The sequence below is a fragment of the Mytilus trossulus genome, chromosome 3 (assembly GCF_036588685.1).
Source record: "Mytilus trossulus isolate FHL-02 chromosome 3, PNRI_Mtr1.1.1.hap1, whole genome shotgun sequence".
Classification (NCBI taxonomy): domain Eukaryota; kingdom Metazoa; phylum Mollusca; class Bivalvia; order Mytilida; family Mytilidae; genus Mytilus; species Mytilus trossulus.
The window spans coordinates 52,988,699-53,007,439 of NC_086375.1; the positions used below are offsets into that span (position 1 = coordinate 52,988,699).

The 18,741-nt window shown below is 30.6% G+C and overlaps 2 protein-coding genes across 5 annotated transcripts in view; one reads left to right on the top strand and one right to left on the bottom strand.

Moving 5' to 3' along the window:
* LOC134711824 (myosin-3-like) lies at positions 1 to 4,330 on the bottom strand. Of its 2 annotated transcripts, none has more exons than XM_063572732.1 (3): positions 4,110 to 4,330; positions 1,834 to 2,098; positions 1 to 824 (listed from the first exon to the last, which is right to left on the bottom strand). In XM_063572732.1, exons 1-3 carry the CDS (start codon positions 4,248 to 4,250, stop codon positions 127 to 129), a joined length of 1,104 nt encoding a protein of 367 aa, XP_063428802.1. In that variant the 5' UTR covers positions 4,251 to 4,330; the 3' UTR covers positions 1 to 126. The 2 variants fall into 2 exon arrangements, with proteins under 2 accessions (XP_063428802.1, XP_063428801.1); XM_063572731.1 differs by having other exon boundaries at positions 1,828 to 2,098.
* The window catches only part of LOC134711823 (glycogenin-1-like), a 25,514-nt gene continuing 10,979 nt past the window's right edge, over positions 4,207 to 18,741 (top strand). For 2 of the 3 annotated variants that reach the window (XM_063572727.1, XM_063572730.1), the window contains exons 1-8: positions 4,207 to 4,309; positions 5,984 to 6,125; positions 9,678 to 9,852; positions 13,536 to 13,698; positions 14,290 to 14,416; positions 14,973 to 15,153; positions 15,871 to 15,897; positions 18,230 to 18,250. In XM_063572727.1, the coding sequence (XP_063428797.1) occupies positions 4,297 to 4,309; positions 5,984 to 6,125; positions 9,678 to 9,852; positions 13,536 to 13,698; positions 14,290 to 14,416; positions 14,973 to 15,153; positions 15,871 to 15,897; positions 18,230 to 18,250 (849 nt within the window). In that variant the 5' untranslated portion in view covers positions 4,207 to 4,296. The remainder of the gene's footprint in view (positions 4,310 to 5,983; positions 6,126 to 9,677; positions 9,853 to 13,535; positions 13,699 to 14,289; positions 14,417 to 14,972; positions 15,154 to 15,870; positions 15,898 to 18,229; positions 18,251 to 18,741) is intronic. The other variant, XM_063572729.1, reaches the window with a different exon arrangement.

The following is an 18,741-nucleotide window of genomic DNA, read 5'->3' on the forward strand; positions in this document are numbered from 1 at the left end:
TATATTAAAATAAATTAGTTTAATTTAATAAGTTGATAAAAATCCACTGAGTAAAAAAATGCATATAAATATCATAAATCTAAAATTTCTAAATAAATGCTGCCTACTTTTAGAAATATTTATAAATTATGTATAGCTAAATTTGCTTATTTGGTCTGATTTCACTGCATTTGGAGGTATAATATTTGACAGAGGCAAACTTGCAAAATGTTGACGTAAATGTTCCAATCCTCTTTTTGTTGTGTAATGTAACTTTTTCTCTTTGTTCAGTTCATCAGAGAGATCATTTATTCGGCTATGTAGTTTTGAAATCTCTGACTGACATTCCATTTTAATTGTTTGTTCCATTGCCATTTTTTCACATAGAGCTTGCTGTTCTAAAGATTTGAACTGACATTCAATCCTTTCACGGTCCATTCTCTCTTTATCAACTGCTATTTTCATTTCCTGATTTTCTTTGACCATTTTGGACTTTTCCTCATTAATTTCCTTGAATATTTGCTCCATTGCAGTCATTCTTGCTGTTATATAATCCAAATCATGCTGCAGCTGGTCACTTAAAATTTTAAGTCTTTTATTAGATTTTGTAGCCTCTGTTAGTTCGTGATTCTTTTTATTTAAATGAAGCTTCAAGTTGGCAACTTCATTTTCAAGTTCCTCATTTCTCTTCTCCAGTTCTGTATTGATAACTTTTAATTTTCTATTATGTTGTTTGATAGTTTTAAAAACTTGACGCAGAGTTGCTAGTTCATTTGTGTCCCAGATACCAGGCTGATCAACATCAACTGTTTTTTCTTCCTTTTTGTCAGGTTGAGAAACTGTGCCTTCAAAATATAAGGAAATTCATTAAACCATCATCTTTAACTATCTGTATTCCAGGTATGTCAAACAATTTACTGATATTCTATATCTGTGTCAAAGACTGTGTTCAATGTATCAAGGTAAAATATAACTCAAATTCTAAGGGGCCTGAATTTGACAACTTTTTCTACTTAAACTTATTTGTAGATTTTGTCTTGTTGACCGGTTCTGCAGTTTTCAGTTCACATGCAGTTTCTGTTTTATTTTAATATATATATACTATAGATTTTGTCAGAACACAAAGAACATGTTAAAATGGTTATTCAATGGCAATACTATATAAAGTAGTCCAACTGATGATTTCAGCAATGTTGTCTTACTTGTAGATTTGTGATGGTCATTTTATCTGTTCAAACTTTCTCTTGATCTTTAATGAGATAGTTTTTAAGTTAAAAACAAAGAATTAATAAAAATTGGCAGATACCACTGAATCTCATAAATGTTAATCAATTATCATCATAAAAATCAGCATAATGATTGATACAAATTGTAGCTATCGTACAATAGGCCATAAAAACATACTAGGGAACGCTTGAGCACTTAAAAAATGTTCAACCCCACCACACCACAATGTAGTTGCCTGTCTTAAGTCTGACAAGAACCTGTACATGCAATTCAGTGGTTGCTGTCTGCCATAATTGTTTTTCTTTATTGTTTTAACTCATTCACGAATTTAAGTTGTTTATTAATCCTTGTCCTTTTGTTTCAAATTCTTGTGAGTATTTGTCCCTTAGACAATCATACCCTTTCTCCTTTTTTCATATCAATAAATTATCAACTAACCTGTATAAATGCATATCATACATTTGTTTATTTTTTTACAAAAGTGTGGTATCAAGTTTGAGATAGTTTTTACAGTCATGACAGTTGGTGTACAGGATTTATTTTTACTTTTCTAGCAGATTGAGGATACCCTAAATATTGCATTTTTTTTATTTATATCTATTGTTATCATTCTATATTAACCCTTGCCTTCTGCTTTTTTGATGCCTTTAGATGATTCTTGTGATGCTTTCTTTCTCATTTCTTCAGCTAAAACACATGTGACACGAACTCTTTCAAATGCATCTTTAATTGTGTCTGGATCTAAAGCTGATACCAGTTTGACTTTTGATTTAATCGTTGTTTCTTTATCCTGTGGTTGATCAAGCATATCTTCAACAGTAACATCATAAGATGGTGTAAAAAGTTCACCAATCCAATCATTCCATTCATTTTTTTCCTTTGCCATATTCAGCTGAAAACAAAATAATGATTATGAGAATTCATATACTATAATACATGATACATTTTGTACATGTATATATTATGTATGACTTATCGACTTTATAAACATAAGATGTATACCATTTGTGAAATACACAGTTATATGTAATCACCAGCAGCAAATGTCTAAACTTTACCATTAGGTCTCTCAACATTTGCATAGGTCATTTCCTATTGTAAACTGAAAAGAAAGCCATCCCATCCCCCTATAATATTTTTTTATAAACAAACGAAACTAGAGTCTAAAGAAAGTGATCCCACAGACAGTAACTACATGTACATTCAACTACATGTAAATTCATGAAGACTTTGCAATGGCAGATCAAGAACTTTTTATAAGGGGGGGGGGGGGTCTGTCTGTCCTGGATTTACCTTTGTTTAAGTATTGAAATATGCAAGCTGAAGAATCAGAAAGAAAATATGTCCATAGCATTGTAAAAAGAAGAAAATTATTTGGTGTAATTTTGTTTTTCAAAAATTTGATATGTTCTTTTTTGTGCTTTCTTAAAAACTAATCTGTAATTGGAACAGCAATGAGCCCTCAGAGAATCCTTTAAAAAAAGGCAATTGACTTTATACATTTTTTTGTACATTGTAAATTCATTTAACAAAGAAACTATACAACAATAGCACAAATTCAAAGATAAGGGAAATGGAACTTAAAAGTTTATTGTTTTTATTTACTCAGGAAGGATTACTAAGATATTACAGTCTATATATATAATTTTGATTACTCTTGTGTCACTCTTAAAAGAGATAGGAAATAAGGATTAAGTGTGATAATCTATTATTTTTTAATCGAAAATGAACAATGAAATGTTATAAATCAATCATAAAAAAAACTTACTCCATTGAGAGAAGAACACAGGACTTTATTTCAGGTATGTTGAACAAATTTAGTAATTTAAAAAAGAGGCTTTGTGAGGGAAAAGGCAGACCCAAAATGTATACTGGTATATATTGTCAGAACAGTTATTTTACACTGTATATATATTAGAGTACACTATAAAGAAGTGTCCAATTCCATATCTTCATTCTGCTGCATGTGGCACATGTAAAGAGTGAATACAAAAAAGACTCTTGATTTTTAAGGATTTCTATAGTTTTAGAAGATGTTGTTAGGTTTCAAACATGGATCTTTAGTGAATTGTAATGCCTAATGTCTATATCATATAGTTATTGAATGTGAACATGATTTACAAAAAACAATATGTATGTCAGGGGTTTGAGAAAGTTTTGAGAATCTTTTTTTGTATTAATAACCATAAACTTTTAACAATAACTTTTTTGTAGTTTATTAGTGAAATGGCATTCCATGTACATGTATATCTTCTTAGAAAAAAAAATAAAAAAAATTAATGTATTGATTAAAGTCATAAGAAACCTCAAATTAAAAAAAAATATGCATATGTTTTTTATAACTAAATGGATAGTTTTCATTTTACAACTTAAAAAAAATGTATGTATGTATACTTTTTCTGAAGAAAATTCTTGAATTTGTCCACATTTAGAAGAAGTTTACCTATTTTTAATCGCTGACATATTTTCCATATGCTTAGTGACCTGTCGTGAGCGTAACCTTCATCGTAAAAATCTGGTGGTCGCAATACACATGGATCTGTCATTGGAATAAACAATTATCTGATTGTACATGTTAAACATGTGGTCAATACCCATGCTTTTTGCTAATCGACATATCATGCATATGGATAGAAACAAGTGCTTGTGAATCACAGGAGTTTGAAATCCTATCAATAAGGGGGTAAAAATATACCAAAGTCGACTTTGATATATTTTCGAGAGAAGCTCTTCTGTGATAGTATAGACTTTGGTATATTTTTACACCCTTGTTGATAGGATTTCAAACTCCTGTGCTGTGAATGAACTTGTGACAGACGAGCGTTCATAGTAACCAATAAAATTATACCCATTTTGGCAGTTCCTGACTTTGAAAACTATGAACATCAAAAAAACGATCTTACTTTGTGTGAACTGCAATGTTCCAGATTAATTAATCGACAGAAACACAAGATTTTTCCATAAAATGATTGCTTTCGAATTGTCAACTTCATTCCATAGGCGCTGACATCTTGAATCACGTGATAACCAATCCAGCACACCATTGGTCGTTTTACATATTCCCTTTCCAGGACGTGCAACTGCTGCAGAATGGCTAGTCAAGGTATGTGGCTTTCATTTGCTGTTTTCTCGTTAAAAATAATGGTCAAGCAATTTGCAATATCTAGAATGAATTGTTATTGATATGAAAGTTATGTTATAGTATTCAGAATATTGAAAAATTGTATAAAACGCAGTAAACACAAAAAATAATTAGCGGAAGTTGATCAGTAAAAAAAAATTCGGTTGATGAAGTGGGGCAGGTCATTCACATGTTTGTTGCATTTCTTATGTATCATAACAGTTTACATGTTTGAGGCCTAATATGTATGAAAAATCGTTCAATTGCTTGCAAGATTTAACTGTTTGAATTAGAAGAATAGTTGCAAAGAATTTCCAAGTCTAGTTTCATTTTCGTTTTTGACCTTGTAATGGGATAGACCTCATTAGTAATGTCAAGGTCATTTAGTCGAGTTTCTAAAACTAACACCCTTTCAATCGTTTAGTGAAATGTTGTTGTTCATTTATATATTTATATAGATATAAGCTGAGATGTAGCAAATATTTCATATACATGTAAATATATTAATGGTATTTAGCTTTTCCAAATTATATTCAGTGGTGGATTCAGAATTTTTGACAAGTGGGGACCTTCTGACTGCCTAAGAGTAAGAGCTCCAGTGTAGTCAAAATAATTATGACATCTTGAAAGGCTATTTTTTTCTTTGACGCTTTTGACAAAGCAAAAATTAAAATAGCCTTCCAAGAGGTCATACTTATTTGGACTAGCTCTGTTCATGCTTCAGTGATTTCTAATATAATCAACCAAATCTTTCCTGAAAGGGGGGGGGGGGGCTCTGCCCTCCCCACTAAATCCACCTCTGATATTACAGACTGCTACAGTACATCTTTTCACCTTCTTTTACTTTAAAGGGGGGTCCCAACATTTATAATAGTTAATACTGCTTAAGGTTCATCATTTCAAATGGACAAAAAATGGCTGTATTTACACCTATAAACTACTCTGAGTACAGACTAACATGTGCAGTTTGAAAAGTTTGAGGCCTGGCATCCACCAGATTTTTCTGTTTATCATGTTCATGCTGTTGCGGTAAAAAGATGGAAATGAAAACAAATATTTTGCATACATGGCATACAAGAACATGAAGAATGGCAACTTTACAGAACAATATAAATATCAATTTGAAATTATTTTCTGGGCTTAAAACCTCATGAAGATTTGTAACTGTACAACAAATAACTAGCATGACTAGAGCAATAACTAAAAGAGTGAGACAAACAAAAATTTAATTTCAATATAATATAATATTAAAAGACATATTTCATACAGAGCAAGACAAGTTGATCTTAGACCAGAATATCGATCTCCTACCTACATGTATATTCATCTAGATTATTTTGATTGTATTAATCCAAGCTTGGTCAAACTATGGCCACAATGGGTATCTCAAAATATTTTTCATTTTGGCTGAATTCTAATAGATAGCGAGTGTTGATTGTCTTCTCCCCTTCAAGCATCACACTTACTAAAAAGTTAAACTGACTTAAGTTTATGATACTGCCAAGCTCATATTCGGAAAAGTTCTTAGAATTGGATTACCCAGTGCATAGAAGTGCTATTTTAAACTTTGCCTTAAAGCAGGCAAACATACATTAAATGTAAAGTTCTGTTTATCTGAACAGTTTCCTAAAATAACTATTGAATATATATTTTCAGAAGAGAGAGAGGCATTTGTGACATTAGCTACAAATGATACGTATGCATTAGGATGTTTGGTGTTGGGATCATCATTACGACGTGCAGGAACAACCAGGCAGTTGGCTGTTATGGTGACACCTGGTGTTTCACAATCATTAAGGTACATTGTAAAATAATTATACTTTATATTATAACCTCCTTTCTAACATGAACTAAACCAGGGGTTAATATTACATTGTACTTGTATAAATGGTAAAATTGATCAACTCTGAAAATTTGTAAGCATGGCTAGATCATGTAGATAGACCATTTGGCATTACAGAATATTTGTGTTTCAAAGGACAAGGTTTACCATGTGTCATAACCACAACTTTTAAAATGTTTCAATTTATCTGCCTCTTTAAACGATTGCACTTTTTATCCAACTTCCCAATATACTCTTTAGTGTTATTTTTACAAAGAATGTATCATTGTATGGCATGTATGGTGATCAATTTTTCTCTCATTGCCTTTTTAGTACATGGCATGGCATTGCATTTTGCCTTGTACTATTGTTTTAGATTTTCTGGAATTTTAAACAAGATAAAGCCTTTGAAACAACACAAGGGCTTTAAATAGTGCATGAGCCATGATTTCTCTCGGAGACAGCTGAGTACACAATATTAAAATAAGAAGCTGGGGTATCATGATTGCCATTGAGACAACTCTCCACAAGAGACATAATGACTTGTAACACCTATAGCCATTATTAGAGATGACCAAGTCTTTCTGTGGAAGTGGTGGTATGATCATGAGCTGGAACACTCAGAATACTTGTTACATTTCAGTATAACTTGCAGTCAATTTAAAAAGAGCCACTGTCTTTTATTTCTCTTGTCCATATATGGCTCTTTGTTCTCATTTCAACTATTCTTTATCTTTGTTTGATGACTGTTTTAAGTTTTGCAATTATGAAAACCACATGAAACTGAATTTCTTGTTGCAAAAGAGGTTGACAGATTGCAAGACTGTTTGAAACCCTAGGCAAGTGATCCTGATTTGATAATTAATTGTATTTTGAATCTTTGCGGGTTTTTTTATTACTTTATAGCTCAGTAGCCAGCAAATTTTAAATATTGAAGTAGAAAAAAACTACTGATGAGCTGATTAGCAATTTGTTTGTAATTTCACTTATACAGATACAATATATTTACACAAATATGAGTAACATTTTTCACTTTAACCATTTGAATAAAGTAGAATAGAAAAATGAATTTGTACTAGTTATAGTTACATATGTAGCACAGCGAATTTCATAGGTGGATCCAGGGGGCCCCAACCCCCCTTTTCGTGGGGAAAATTAGGTTGATTATATAGGGAATCATTGAAGCATGACTGGAGCCCCACCCCCCTTTGGTCAGTCAGTGGACCCTCCTTAGGAAAAGTTCTGGATCCGCCACTGATTTAGTTGATATAATAACAGCTGAATGAATTCCTTACAAACATAACAATATAAAAAGTAAGTGGGTAGGTAATTAGTTTTATCTTAATTCACAAGTACATCATTAACTGGAAATGGGTCAAAACAAAGATTTGTGTAGTTCCACTTGCTAAATGAATATAATATAATGTAATAGTTAAGTATTTTAGGTGTAAGTGAACAATTTGTCTGGTAGGGAAAAAAAGTGACAAATAGTTCTACTCTCTTAGAACAGACAGATGACATCTGATATTTATATTATGTAGATAAATTGTCCTATCTATTTGTCAGGTACATCAAATCATCATTTGTAGTACATTTTGTACATACATTTATAAGTGAGCCAAATAATTGTCTTCCCAGTCTTCTAAATTATCTGCCAATATTTATTATGCAATGAAACCGTGACAGAGAAAGAAATGTTGATTTAAAAGTTCCATTCAATTCATGATTATTCATGTTATTACTGCATATTTTACAAATTAAAAGGTGCATATTTTTTCTTTGAAATAATAAATTACTAAAATATTGTACAAGTTCATGTTCCTTATCAAATCTTTCCCAGGCGTGGATCCAGAGGGGGGGGGGGTTCCGGGGGTTGGAACCCCCCTTTTTTTGGATGATCAATGCATTTGAATGGGGACATGTAATTGGAACCCCCTCCCTTTGTCCTGGGTTAGGAGCCCCCCCCCCCCTTTTTGAAATGACTGGATCCACCCCTGTTTCCTTACATTAGGATAATGACTTTCTTCACAAAATTTTGGTTTTACATTTGTATAGCGTATAGGTCCTCCCTACTGAAATTAGTTTTCATTTCATTATCATATAAAACCATGTTGAAGCCCTTTTTTGCTAATGAGGCATATGAGGCATAAACCAATCAATCATTATCATTTGAAACCATATTAAAGATCTTGAAATGTGTAACTTTTCAATTAAATTTGAATATGATGAAACATTGAATGAATTATCTCACACTATATTGTAACAACCCATCCTTATTTTGTTTTAATCTTGTGTGATAAATTATTCAACTTGTACAGTTGTGTAGATATCAGTAAAAAGATAACTTTGTGATAACTTAATTTTAGAGATTCATCAATCATTCCTTATTAATAAATGATTACATTGGAAAATTAGCTGAGCTGCATGTTGCTAGTACAAACACTTTTTATTTTATTTAATCAAATACCTTAGCTATTCCTGATAACATCAGTGCAGTTATAGATATGGTTTAAGATTTCATGTTAATAAAAATGCAATCAAGAAACGAAATCCTGAGACAGAGAGTTTGAGAAGAATGTCATATAGATCATAATCTTGAATACTCAGAGAGGAATTTTCCATCTTCCTGATATTTATTTAAATCATAGTAAATATTTGTTTGTTTCCAATTAGAAAGTCTTGGCACAAAGTCACAGTATAATGTCAGATGAGGGTGGTACATGTTGTAAATAGATGCACTAATTGTGTTAATAACAATTATGTCTGAAAATAAAAACTGCATTTCACCTGAAGAAAGTTATCTGAAGATTGCAAGAAATGTCCTTATGAATTCTTTGACAGGTTAATATAGAGTTAACAAAGCTTTTTTTTTTACTGGGAATTTGTTTTCTTACAACATTTTAAAATTGAAAGTTAGTTTCAAAATCTTAATGATTTTTTTTGTAGAAATCTCTTTTTCAGTATTTCTTTCCTAGATTTTAAATTTAAGATGGATATCTCTTCTTAAAGATTTCTTCTTGAAAGTCTCTGTTTTAGTTTATTGACAATTTTTAGACTTTGAAGTGTTTAGAGCTTGAAATTTATGTTTTATGTACAGTATTCTTTAAAGTTCTGCTATAACTGTAAATGTTATTTACTCGCAAACTAATAAAACATGTTGGCTTGAATGTTATGGAATTGGAAAATATTCCAACCATAACAAGTCATGATTTTTAACAATATAATTTACTATAAAGAGGTAAATAATTCATTAGATTTTTTATGGAGCAGTAATATTTTATCTTCCATAAATCTTTCTATGTCCAAACTTAATTTATTTTCTATAGATATATGTGAAAGAGAACATTTGATATTAAAACGTCAACAATTGATAAACAGAAGCAGAAATTGTACCAAATGTGACATGAACAGTTTATGCATGGCACCTAGGGTGTTGTCCCTTTTCTAGAAGGGTTTAAAAACGTTTTTGTAATAAATGTTAAATCATTTAAAAATATGCTATTGAAATATTAAATTTTTCTCTTTTAGAGACCAGTTATCAAGAGTATTTAATTTAGTATATGATGTAGATTTACTAGACAGTCAAGATCCTACAAATCTTCAATTATTAGGCCGTCCAGACCTCAATGTTACATTCACAAAGTTCCATTGTTGGAGACTTACTCAATATGATAAAGCAGTATTCCTAGATGCAGATACTCTGGTAAGTTTACTTAAGATAGATTCATGGTATACTGCCATCTTGGATTGTACAATCACAGTACAAAATCGGTCTAGTTATTTGCCCAAATCTGCAAATTTGGCGACAGATTTGAAATTTAATATTTAGACTGTTTATTTTTATAAAGAAAACTTGTGGATTTATTGTATTATTTAAAATATTTACACAAATATCATTTGTTTTGTTTTTTAAATCTTGTCAAATGAGCCAATGAATGGGAGATAACTCTTTTAGTACAAAATTTACACTGGGCTAATAGAGAAATTTTTAATTTTTACTTGTAGCAAGAAAACAAGTTCGGTGACACCATGTTTTCTTTTATTTTCTTTAATCATATTATGAAACCTATCTGCTATAAAAAAATCAAAATTCTATCTCATAGAAAAATTTTAATGCACACTAATGTGTTTTTATGGTCCCGCATGGAAGTTGTTTGTGTCAAATAGTTTTACCCTTGTCCGAAATTCCGTATTTCCGTCCTTCCGTCTTTCTGTAATTCCGTCATTCCGCAACAAACCATTATACTGAGTTTTTTTCTAAATGCCTTCATATATTGGGCTGATTTTTGGTATGTGAGTCAACCATGATGAGTTTTGGTCAAGCTTAAGTTTCGTTCCGCTCCTTTTATTTTCACTGAAATTACAGATTTTTTTACATAAATAAGGCTGTTAGTTTTCTCGTTTGAATTGTTTTACATTGTCTTATCGGGGCCTTTTATAGCTGACTATGCAGTATGGGCTTTGCTCATTGTTGAAGGCCGTACATTGATCTATAGTTGTTTATGTGTGTGTCATTTTGGTCTTTTGTGGATAGTTGTCTCATTGGCAATCATACCACATCTTCTTTTTTATATTTAGACTTTGATAAATTATTGAATATCACAGTTATATAGATTTTTTCTCTATTCCCCTCCAGATTTTGAGCTGATATTTGATATGTGAGACAACCATCATGTTTGTGTCCACATGTGTTTATATTGAATTTACAGATTTTTCAACTTTTTGGGACAGGGCCATTTGTGTCGCTTTGACACTTCTAGTTTCATGAACAATCTTACCAAATTTAGGCATTTTTCAACGACTCATAACTTGAAAAATAGCACGGTGACCCATACTTTTTATTATATTTATTAAAAAAGCATAGTAAAATCTTCATTTTGGCAAATTATAAGAAAATTCTGTCTCAAAAAGTATATACTTATGATCTACCTTAATATAGGTATTTTCTTTTAAGTTTTTTTTTTACAGTGCAGCATCATTTTATGATTGAAAAATTCCTTCTCCAAATTTATATATAGACATTCACTTGACAGATATTCATAATGGGAGATAGAGGATATACATGTATCACCTAAGACAAAAACTAAGAGGTTGTTTATAATGTAATAGAAACAGGGTTTTCAATTCTATAAGGAAGGGCTTTAGGTATGTAAAATAACATTTAGGCAGAAAACATTTTTGCCTTTATAAATCAGACAATCATCTGTGAAGTGGAAATGGTTGTTGATAGTACTAAAAGGGAGTATGAATTTAGTTGAGAACTTTGACCTACCCTTATGTACTCATTATAGCTGTAATTTGATTTATGTCCAGTGCTATTGATTTATCAGTAAAAAAAAATCATGGAAAATTGTCTTTTCATGAAATATTACTTTTGACAGCAGATGTTTTGATCAGATTGTACATGTGCATGACATCACCTTGTGTCATGGCCAGGTTAAAGTAATAAAGTGTATAGACAGTATAAATAATGTTTTAAATTCCCATGTTCTGATAGTTTGACCGATTTTCTTTTTTAACCAGATTTAAATGTCCCAATTGTCAGTACACATGAAAGATAATACACCTGATAATAGTGATATCATTTGGTAAAACTTAAATTGAATGACCTTTCATTGAGACAAAATCAGTTCATTCACAGCAAATATGTAAATCAACTGTGCCCAAATGTACTTTTAAACTTTTAATTTTCTTCTTTGGGCTTTTTGAGGTCATATCATGAACGTTATTTTGAAGCTCTTTTTGATGAATATTTACTCTTGTTTTTAGAATATAAAATATATTTATATTGTTTTTGTCAATCTGGGGGGGGGGGGGGGGGGGGTTCAGGTTTTTTTTTAACCCCCCTTTTTGTCCTGGGTTAGGAACCCCCCTTTTTAAAATGACTGGATCAGCCCCTGGGATGCCTCTGTGACTACATGGTCTACATAGTTCATATACAGTCAGTGAATATAGGCCTTTTCCCCTGGAGAAGAATCCCAATTTGAAAAAAATGGCTAAAATTATTCCCAAAAAGACAACTTTTCCCAAACAGTGCAGTCTCAGTAGTAATTGTGCATGAATGCCTAATATAACTATATGTGCAGATTTGAGGGTCTATTTATGTATAATCATTGACAAAAAGGGGTCTTATTTCAAAGCATGGGTTGACTCTTGAAAAGTAAATTGAAGTTTCAGTCAAATTTGTGGTTGATTTTAAATTTCCCAATTTGATGAAAATGAGGCATATTTTCCCAATAAAAAAGAGTAGAGGTAATTTTGAGAAAAAAAACATCAATATCACTGGTCACAGTAAAGAATATCACTAGCCTGTCAATACTTTTTAAATATTTTGATATAATATATTTCAAATCCCACTCATTTGTTTCTACTCTATTTTTTAGAAGAATGATTAGAATTGTATTAATGTTGCTTACTGTCAGATCTAGATGTGAGATTTTCTAATCTAGCTGTCCTTAATGAATTATTAATACATTAACTACTATATATATAGTGGATTCCGATTGATCAAATGTCTTATCCTGCTATGAAATTGAGAACTAACATAAGCTTTCGAGTTGAAAAAAACTAGTACAAATGCTATGCAACAATCAGTAAAATGGATTAGAAGTTTGATTGATGCTATGGAAAAGTCAATATTTGACCTACTGATAGATCAAGCAATGTCAATTGACTAGCATTCAGTGTATTGTAATGTTGGTAACATCAAGTAATAATTATTGAGAAAAATAATACCCTGTCTAACAAAGCACAGTGACATGGTTAGGTTGATTTAATTGTAGGCCACATTAATCATGTTAATAGGTTAATATATATATATATATTGTTCACAGATCTAACATTGTTGAGTTGATGTTTAGACGAGTTGTACATTGTGTATATATATACATTCACATACATATATAACATTTTCTTTTCAACAAAGATAATGCTGCTTATTTATATCTTTGGAATGCTTCTATTTTCAACATTGTGTAAATAGATGAAAATAACTAACTGGGTTATAATTAATTTGTGTGAAATAAAACTAATATATATATCTCTAGTATTGTATTTTAAGATTTTGACCTTGATATCAGCTACCAAGTTAGGATCAATATAATAATTTTTTGTATTTACTGTTGATAGGAATATTTATGATTTATAAAAAAAATTAAAGACACAAAACAGTATGACATTTTTTCATGGCAGGGCCTTTTATAGTCTTGTAGTTCTGTTTGAAAAAAATATGGGGTAAAATAATTCACATGCCTTATAAATAATATTATCTCAATACCACTCTGTACATGCCTTTGATATCATTCTCTTTTATTTCTCCATTTTTCAGAAGTTGGCAATTTCTGATATTATTTGTTACTCAGTGATGTAAATTTCTTTTAATTTCAGGTCTTACAAAATGTAGATGAATTATTTAACCGAGAAGAATTATCAGCAGCCCCTGATGCTGGGTGGCCAGATTGTTTTAATTCAGGTGTATTTGTGTTCAAACCATCAGAACAAACATATAATGCCATTCTGCAGTTTGCTTTAGATCAAGGCAGTTTTGATGGTATGTTTAAAGACATAATTAGTTACAGTATTTATATTTTGTATATTGGCTGTGTACAATCAGAAAATGTCATACAAACATCAAACTGATGTTCCAATGACAAATATTTCAGGCATATTTAGGATGTCACATTTAAAATTAAATAGTAGTAAGCAAAAAGGGTACATCAATGTTCACAGAACACAATGAATAATGAGCTTCAAACCAGGATTCTTGTTGAAAAAATTCCAAACAAATTGCATGAGAAGAACTCTGTTCCACATACCAAATATGAAAGACAGGGATATTGATTAAATCCTATCAGCAAGATTACCACCTTTTTATACCCAAAAGGCAAACCGTTTAGTTTTTTTGAAGCAGAGAAAATGTATGTGGTCAATTTTGAGTTTTACTTAATGACTTCCATGTAAGATGGGTACATCGCATGTATGAGGATGAAACAGCTTATCCCAGAATGATTCAAATCCATTACGTCATACAATATATGAATACAAAGTGCTAAAATTATTTAAAGTGATTTGTATTGTGTTTAAAAGTTTGTTTTTTAAACCTTTTGTTCTATTTTTATTTAATATCGTCTATTACTTCTAGGTGGAGATCAAGGATTACTCAATATGTTTTTTCGTCAATGGGCTACCGAAGACATATCACGGCATCTACCATTTATATATAATGTTGTGTCACAAGCTTTCTACAGTTATCTTCCAGCTTTCAAACAGTAAGTTACACAAAAGTGATGCACAAATTGTTTGTACATTTTATTATTAATTTCTCGAGAATTATAAATTAAACATTGACAGAAATTGTATTTTGTGGGTCGCAGGTCAGATAAATTGATTAAAATGCTCATGGAAAGTCTTGGACAAGGCAAAAAAGGTTAAATTTTATTTCCTTTGATATCATTGTAACCTTCCATTAGCCTTTTCCCTGATTTAAAAATAAACCATGGATAATGACACACAGTTTATGACAAGAACTGACTTGGATGTATTCAAGTGGCTTGTTTCCTTTGATTGTGAAGGCCTGCTGGGTTGAACATGTTGAACCAAAGACTTAAAAGTTTGTATTTGCTGCATCTATAACAGCAGTCTACATTTTAGCAGAGCTCATATTCAGATGAAACTCACATGTTCAATGTTGTTTTAAATGAATTAGAATTTTTCCATTGATAAGTTGACAAGACCATAAAATATTTTAATATGTATAAACTTGTTTGAGTTTGTTTTAACAATTATATTTGTGTTACTAAATATTGATACTTTCTTCTTTTACAGGTTTAAAAATAATGTAAAAATAGTTCACTTTATTGGTGCTACAAAACCGTGGCATCAGCCATTTAATACCTCATCAGGGGAGGTAACCCCACTTCCAGATTCTGGCCACAACGCAGAATTTCTACAGTTATGGTGGACAATATTTATGGAAGATGTACAACAAACGCTTGATCCAAATCTGGTTGGTATTGTTAACTTTTAACTTGTATAATCTGTTTTTGTGCTATCAATTTTTGTTTCAGAATGATGCATGAAATTATGAGATTTGTAATTAACATAAAAAAATATTGGCTTATTTATGTTTCAGATTAAAATGAAACTGTATCTCTCTCAAAATGTCCCTGTTGTGATTACTGAGCAAAAAACATAAAATTTTAACTAAATACTTGCAAAAAAAATATATTGTAGGCTTTAACATTCACACAATTTACTACCTTATGTTTGAAATATAGACATTTGAAAGTTTAAGGGAAAACAACATATTTTAAATACTTGTAGTTGCAATATGTTTAGTTGTGAGTTTCTAGATTAGTCATATCATTTACATATCTGACACTACATGCTATAGAAACATTCACATCAAAATGCCTTTATTTATTTTAGAAAACATTTGTAAGCTTACAATTTAGAATTGCACTCTAATACATTTTACAAATAATGCAATTAGATAGACAGTTTGGATAATACTAAATATTTCACTGAGTGTTGGTTTGTGATGGAATTTAAGATATTTAGATTTAAACTCTTGCTGTTATATGTTTAATAATGACTATTTTCTGACAGCTTCCTCTCAAGTGTTGTCTCATTTGTTCTATATTTGTGTACATTGCATGCATGTGAGTTTATGTTTTAAAACCTGCTTCTTGTGTGTTGAATCTCTCTATGTGACTATTAACAGAAAACAAATAACCATAAGAATAACAGGGTATAGTAACTTGTTGTTAATATTAAAAGCTTCATTTTAGTTTGTTAAAACATTTAGGATTTTTTTGAATTTTGAATTTTTGTTTATATTTGCTGTTTCTTTCATTAATTTTATCTTTATATAAAAAAAGAAGATGTGGTATGATTGCTAATGCCACAACCCTCCACAAGAGATGATCAGTTTATTAAGATTACAGTGTATGCTATCTTATATTTTCAGTTTTGACACAATATTTTTAAGGAAAAGGGATTTATGGTCCTTCATGTCAAAGGGGAGATAATAAACTTGTTCCAATAATACTATACATGGTAATAGTCTCCTATCAATAAGATAGAGGGATATATTAAAGCAACTTTACACTGTTGTAGAACACGACCTCAGAATTAGCACCAAGGGACATTATCCATGTCTTATATGATACTGGGGAAATAACTGAACCTACTTCCTATAGAATGACAGTTTCTTGTATGCACAAATCCTAAACACTAACAGCTGGTTTAATACTGAATTGGTGACATTTTACACAGTTTTGAAACACCACAAGAGGATGTGCATTAAAGCATAGAATGTTTGCCCAACATATTGATAGGGGAAATAATTGAATTTGGGAGGCAAAAAGGGGGGGGGTGGTATCCTTTGGTGAGTTCATTCATAGTTCTGAGTTATATTTTATCTTCAGACACTTTTATTATTTTAATTTAACAATCTGTGATTGTTTACTTAGCACTTGATCTGATGAAGTATAATCACCAGTAAATGGATACATGGGGTGTATTTCAGTTAGTCAGTAACCCAACAACACAAAATAAAAAGTTTTTGTTTTGCTGCCTTAAAAATGTTTTTTCACCATTTCATTTTTGAAGTGAGTGTGCTAATAAAGTATTAGAATAGACTTCTATATAACTGAAATTTTAAAGCTCTACATCATAATTTAATCAAGTCCGTTTCTTTATAAGGAATTGTCCTGTTTATCAATGCTTGCAATATACTGGTAATCTTTTATATATATATTCCCAAAGTATATTTTAAACAATTGTTACAAATACTGTTCTGTTAAGATGCACATGCAGGATTTTAGTTAAAAGAAATAAAGTTTAAAAAGGCATGTTTATGTCAATCAGAATATAGAATCTAGAGCTAGTGATATTTAATGTTTGTCACTTTCATGCTGCAATGTAAGGTAGCATTCGATCGTATACCAGGAACAGGAATGCACATTACTACCTATGGAAGACACAAAAGGCCATGGTGGTGGAGATTTCTACCTTACAGATGTGCTAAATTTTTCTGTCTTTTTCCTGGGAAGGTAAACCCAATACATGTCGATGCACTGCTTTTGTTCTTGTTAGTTCTGTATTGTCTTGGAATAAATTCATCTTTGTTGTCATCAAAAATGGAATTTCTTATTTATATATTTTCCTTCCTGATGTATTAGCTGACATTAAAATTGTTGAAGTAGTATTTTGTTTGTTTGTACTCGTGACTATAATCTGCATGATAAGTGTTCATATGTACAATGTTTATCACTGTCTTTGCCTCTTTGGAATTTCTAGTTTTTATTATGATTCTTAAACAATAGTTGATTGCCCAAAATGGGATGAAAATGCTCTCAACACGAATTTAGGCATAGGAGTATCTTTGACTACACAGATGATCATATTAATATATTTAATTTTATTTCATAATAGATTAGTTATTATTGTATAGCAATATAATATTTCCCACAGAAAGTAACCAAAAGTTAGCGTGCAATAAATTATAATATTGCACTAGTGCAATAAATCTTCAAAATGCATGACGTCATCAAAGCCAAATCTTAGTTTAAACCAATTTTTACTTTCAAATATTATATTGCTATACAATAAAAGGGTTATTGCATGAATATTGGGGAATATTGTCCCTCTTAGAACATATATTGCACTCGCAAGCTCGTGCAATATAAGATTCTACTCGGGACAATATTCCCCAATATTCATGCAATAACCCTATAGTATTAATCCATTTTGCAGGTCATTGTATTTATTTCCAGATGCTTATTGAAGTTATTTTGCTTATGTGTATGAGATTTCTAATATTGAAAAATTAGATAAGAAAACACAACGTAAGAAATCTTCCCATTTGATTTCTTAAGTGTTAAATGCCTTTGCATATAATATGAATGGTTGGTTTTGATAATGTGTATTTACTGCAACTGTTTATTTGAATATATATGCATTAATTGTGTGAAGTTTCAAATATATACAATTTTAATTATTTTTATGACATGAATTATTATGTGAATTATTTTATGCATCATGAATTTAACCTTTATGTTTTTATTTCCTACTTACAGATGAGCATGCTAACAACTTCGGTAAGAAATATTACTCTTTACGTAAACTGTCTTTAAACTTCCTATTTATTTACACATTGATTTAATTACACTGTACAACTTACCCTTTATCATTTGTTCAAAAGCTGACGGATAAAATCACGGCTGTATACTTGAAAAGCATGTCAGTAAGTCGAAAGGTATTTCATTTTATTTTCTCCAACAAAACTAATTGACTGGAGTTCTGTTATTTATATTTAGCCTAAGGTGACATTTGTAGTGATTACTTTTCTTATTATGAATCTAAAATCTAAAAATTGGCATCAACTTTTTAAAACCAGATTCTGTGATATTCCTTTGTTAAATGAGCAAAAGCAAAAAATCTTCCCATTTTTCAAGAACCAGTTATAAAGATTAACTCATTCAAGTCTTCCATTATAAATGAGTGTTTTAATATTCACGTCCAAGTTCAATCTGTTCAAAATGAAAATAAAGAGAAAAAACATGAAGAAATATATTTATTCATTATTTAT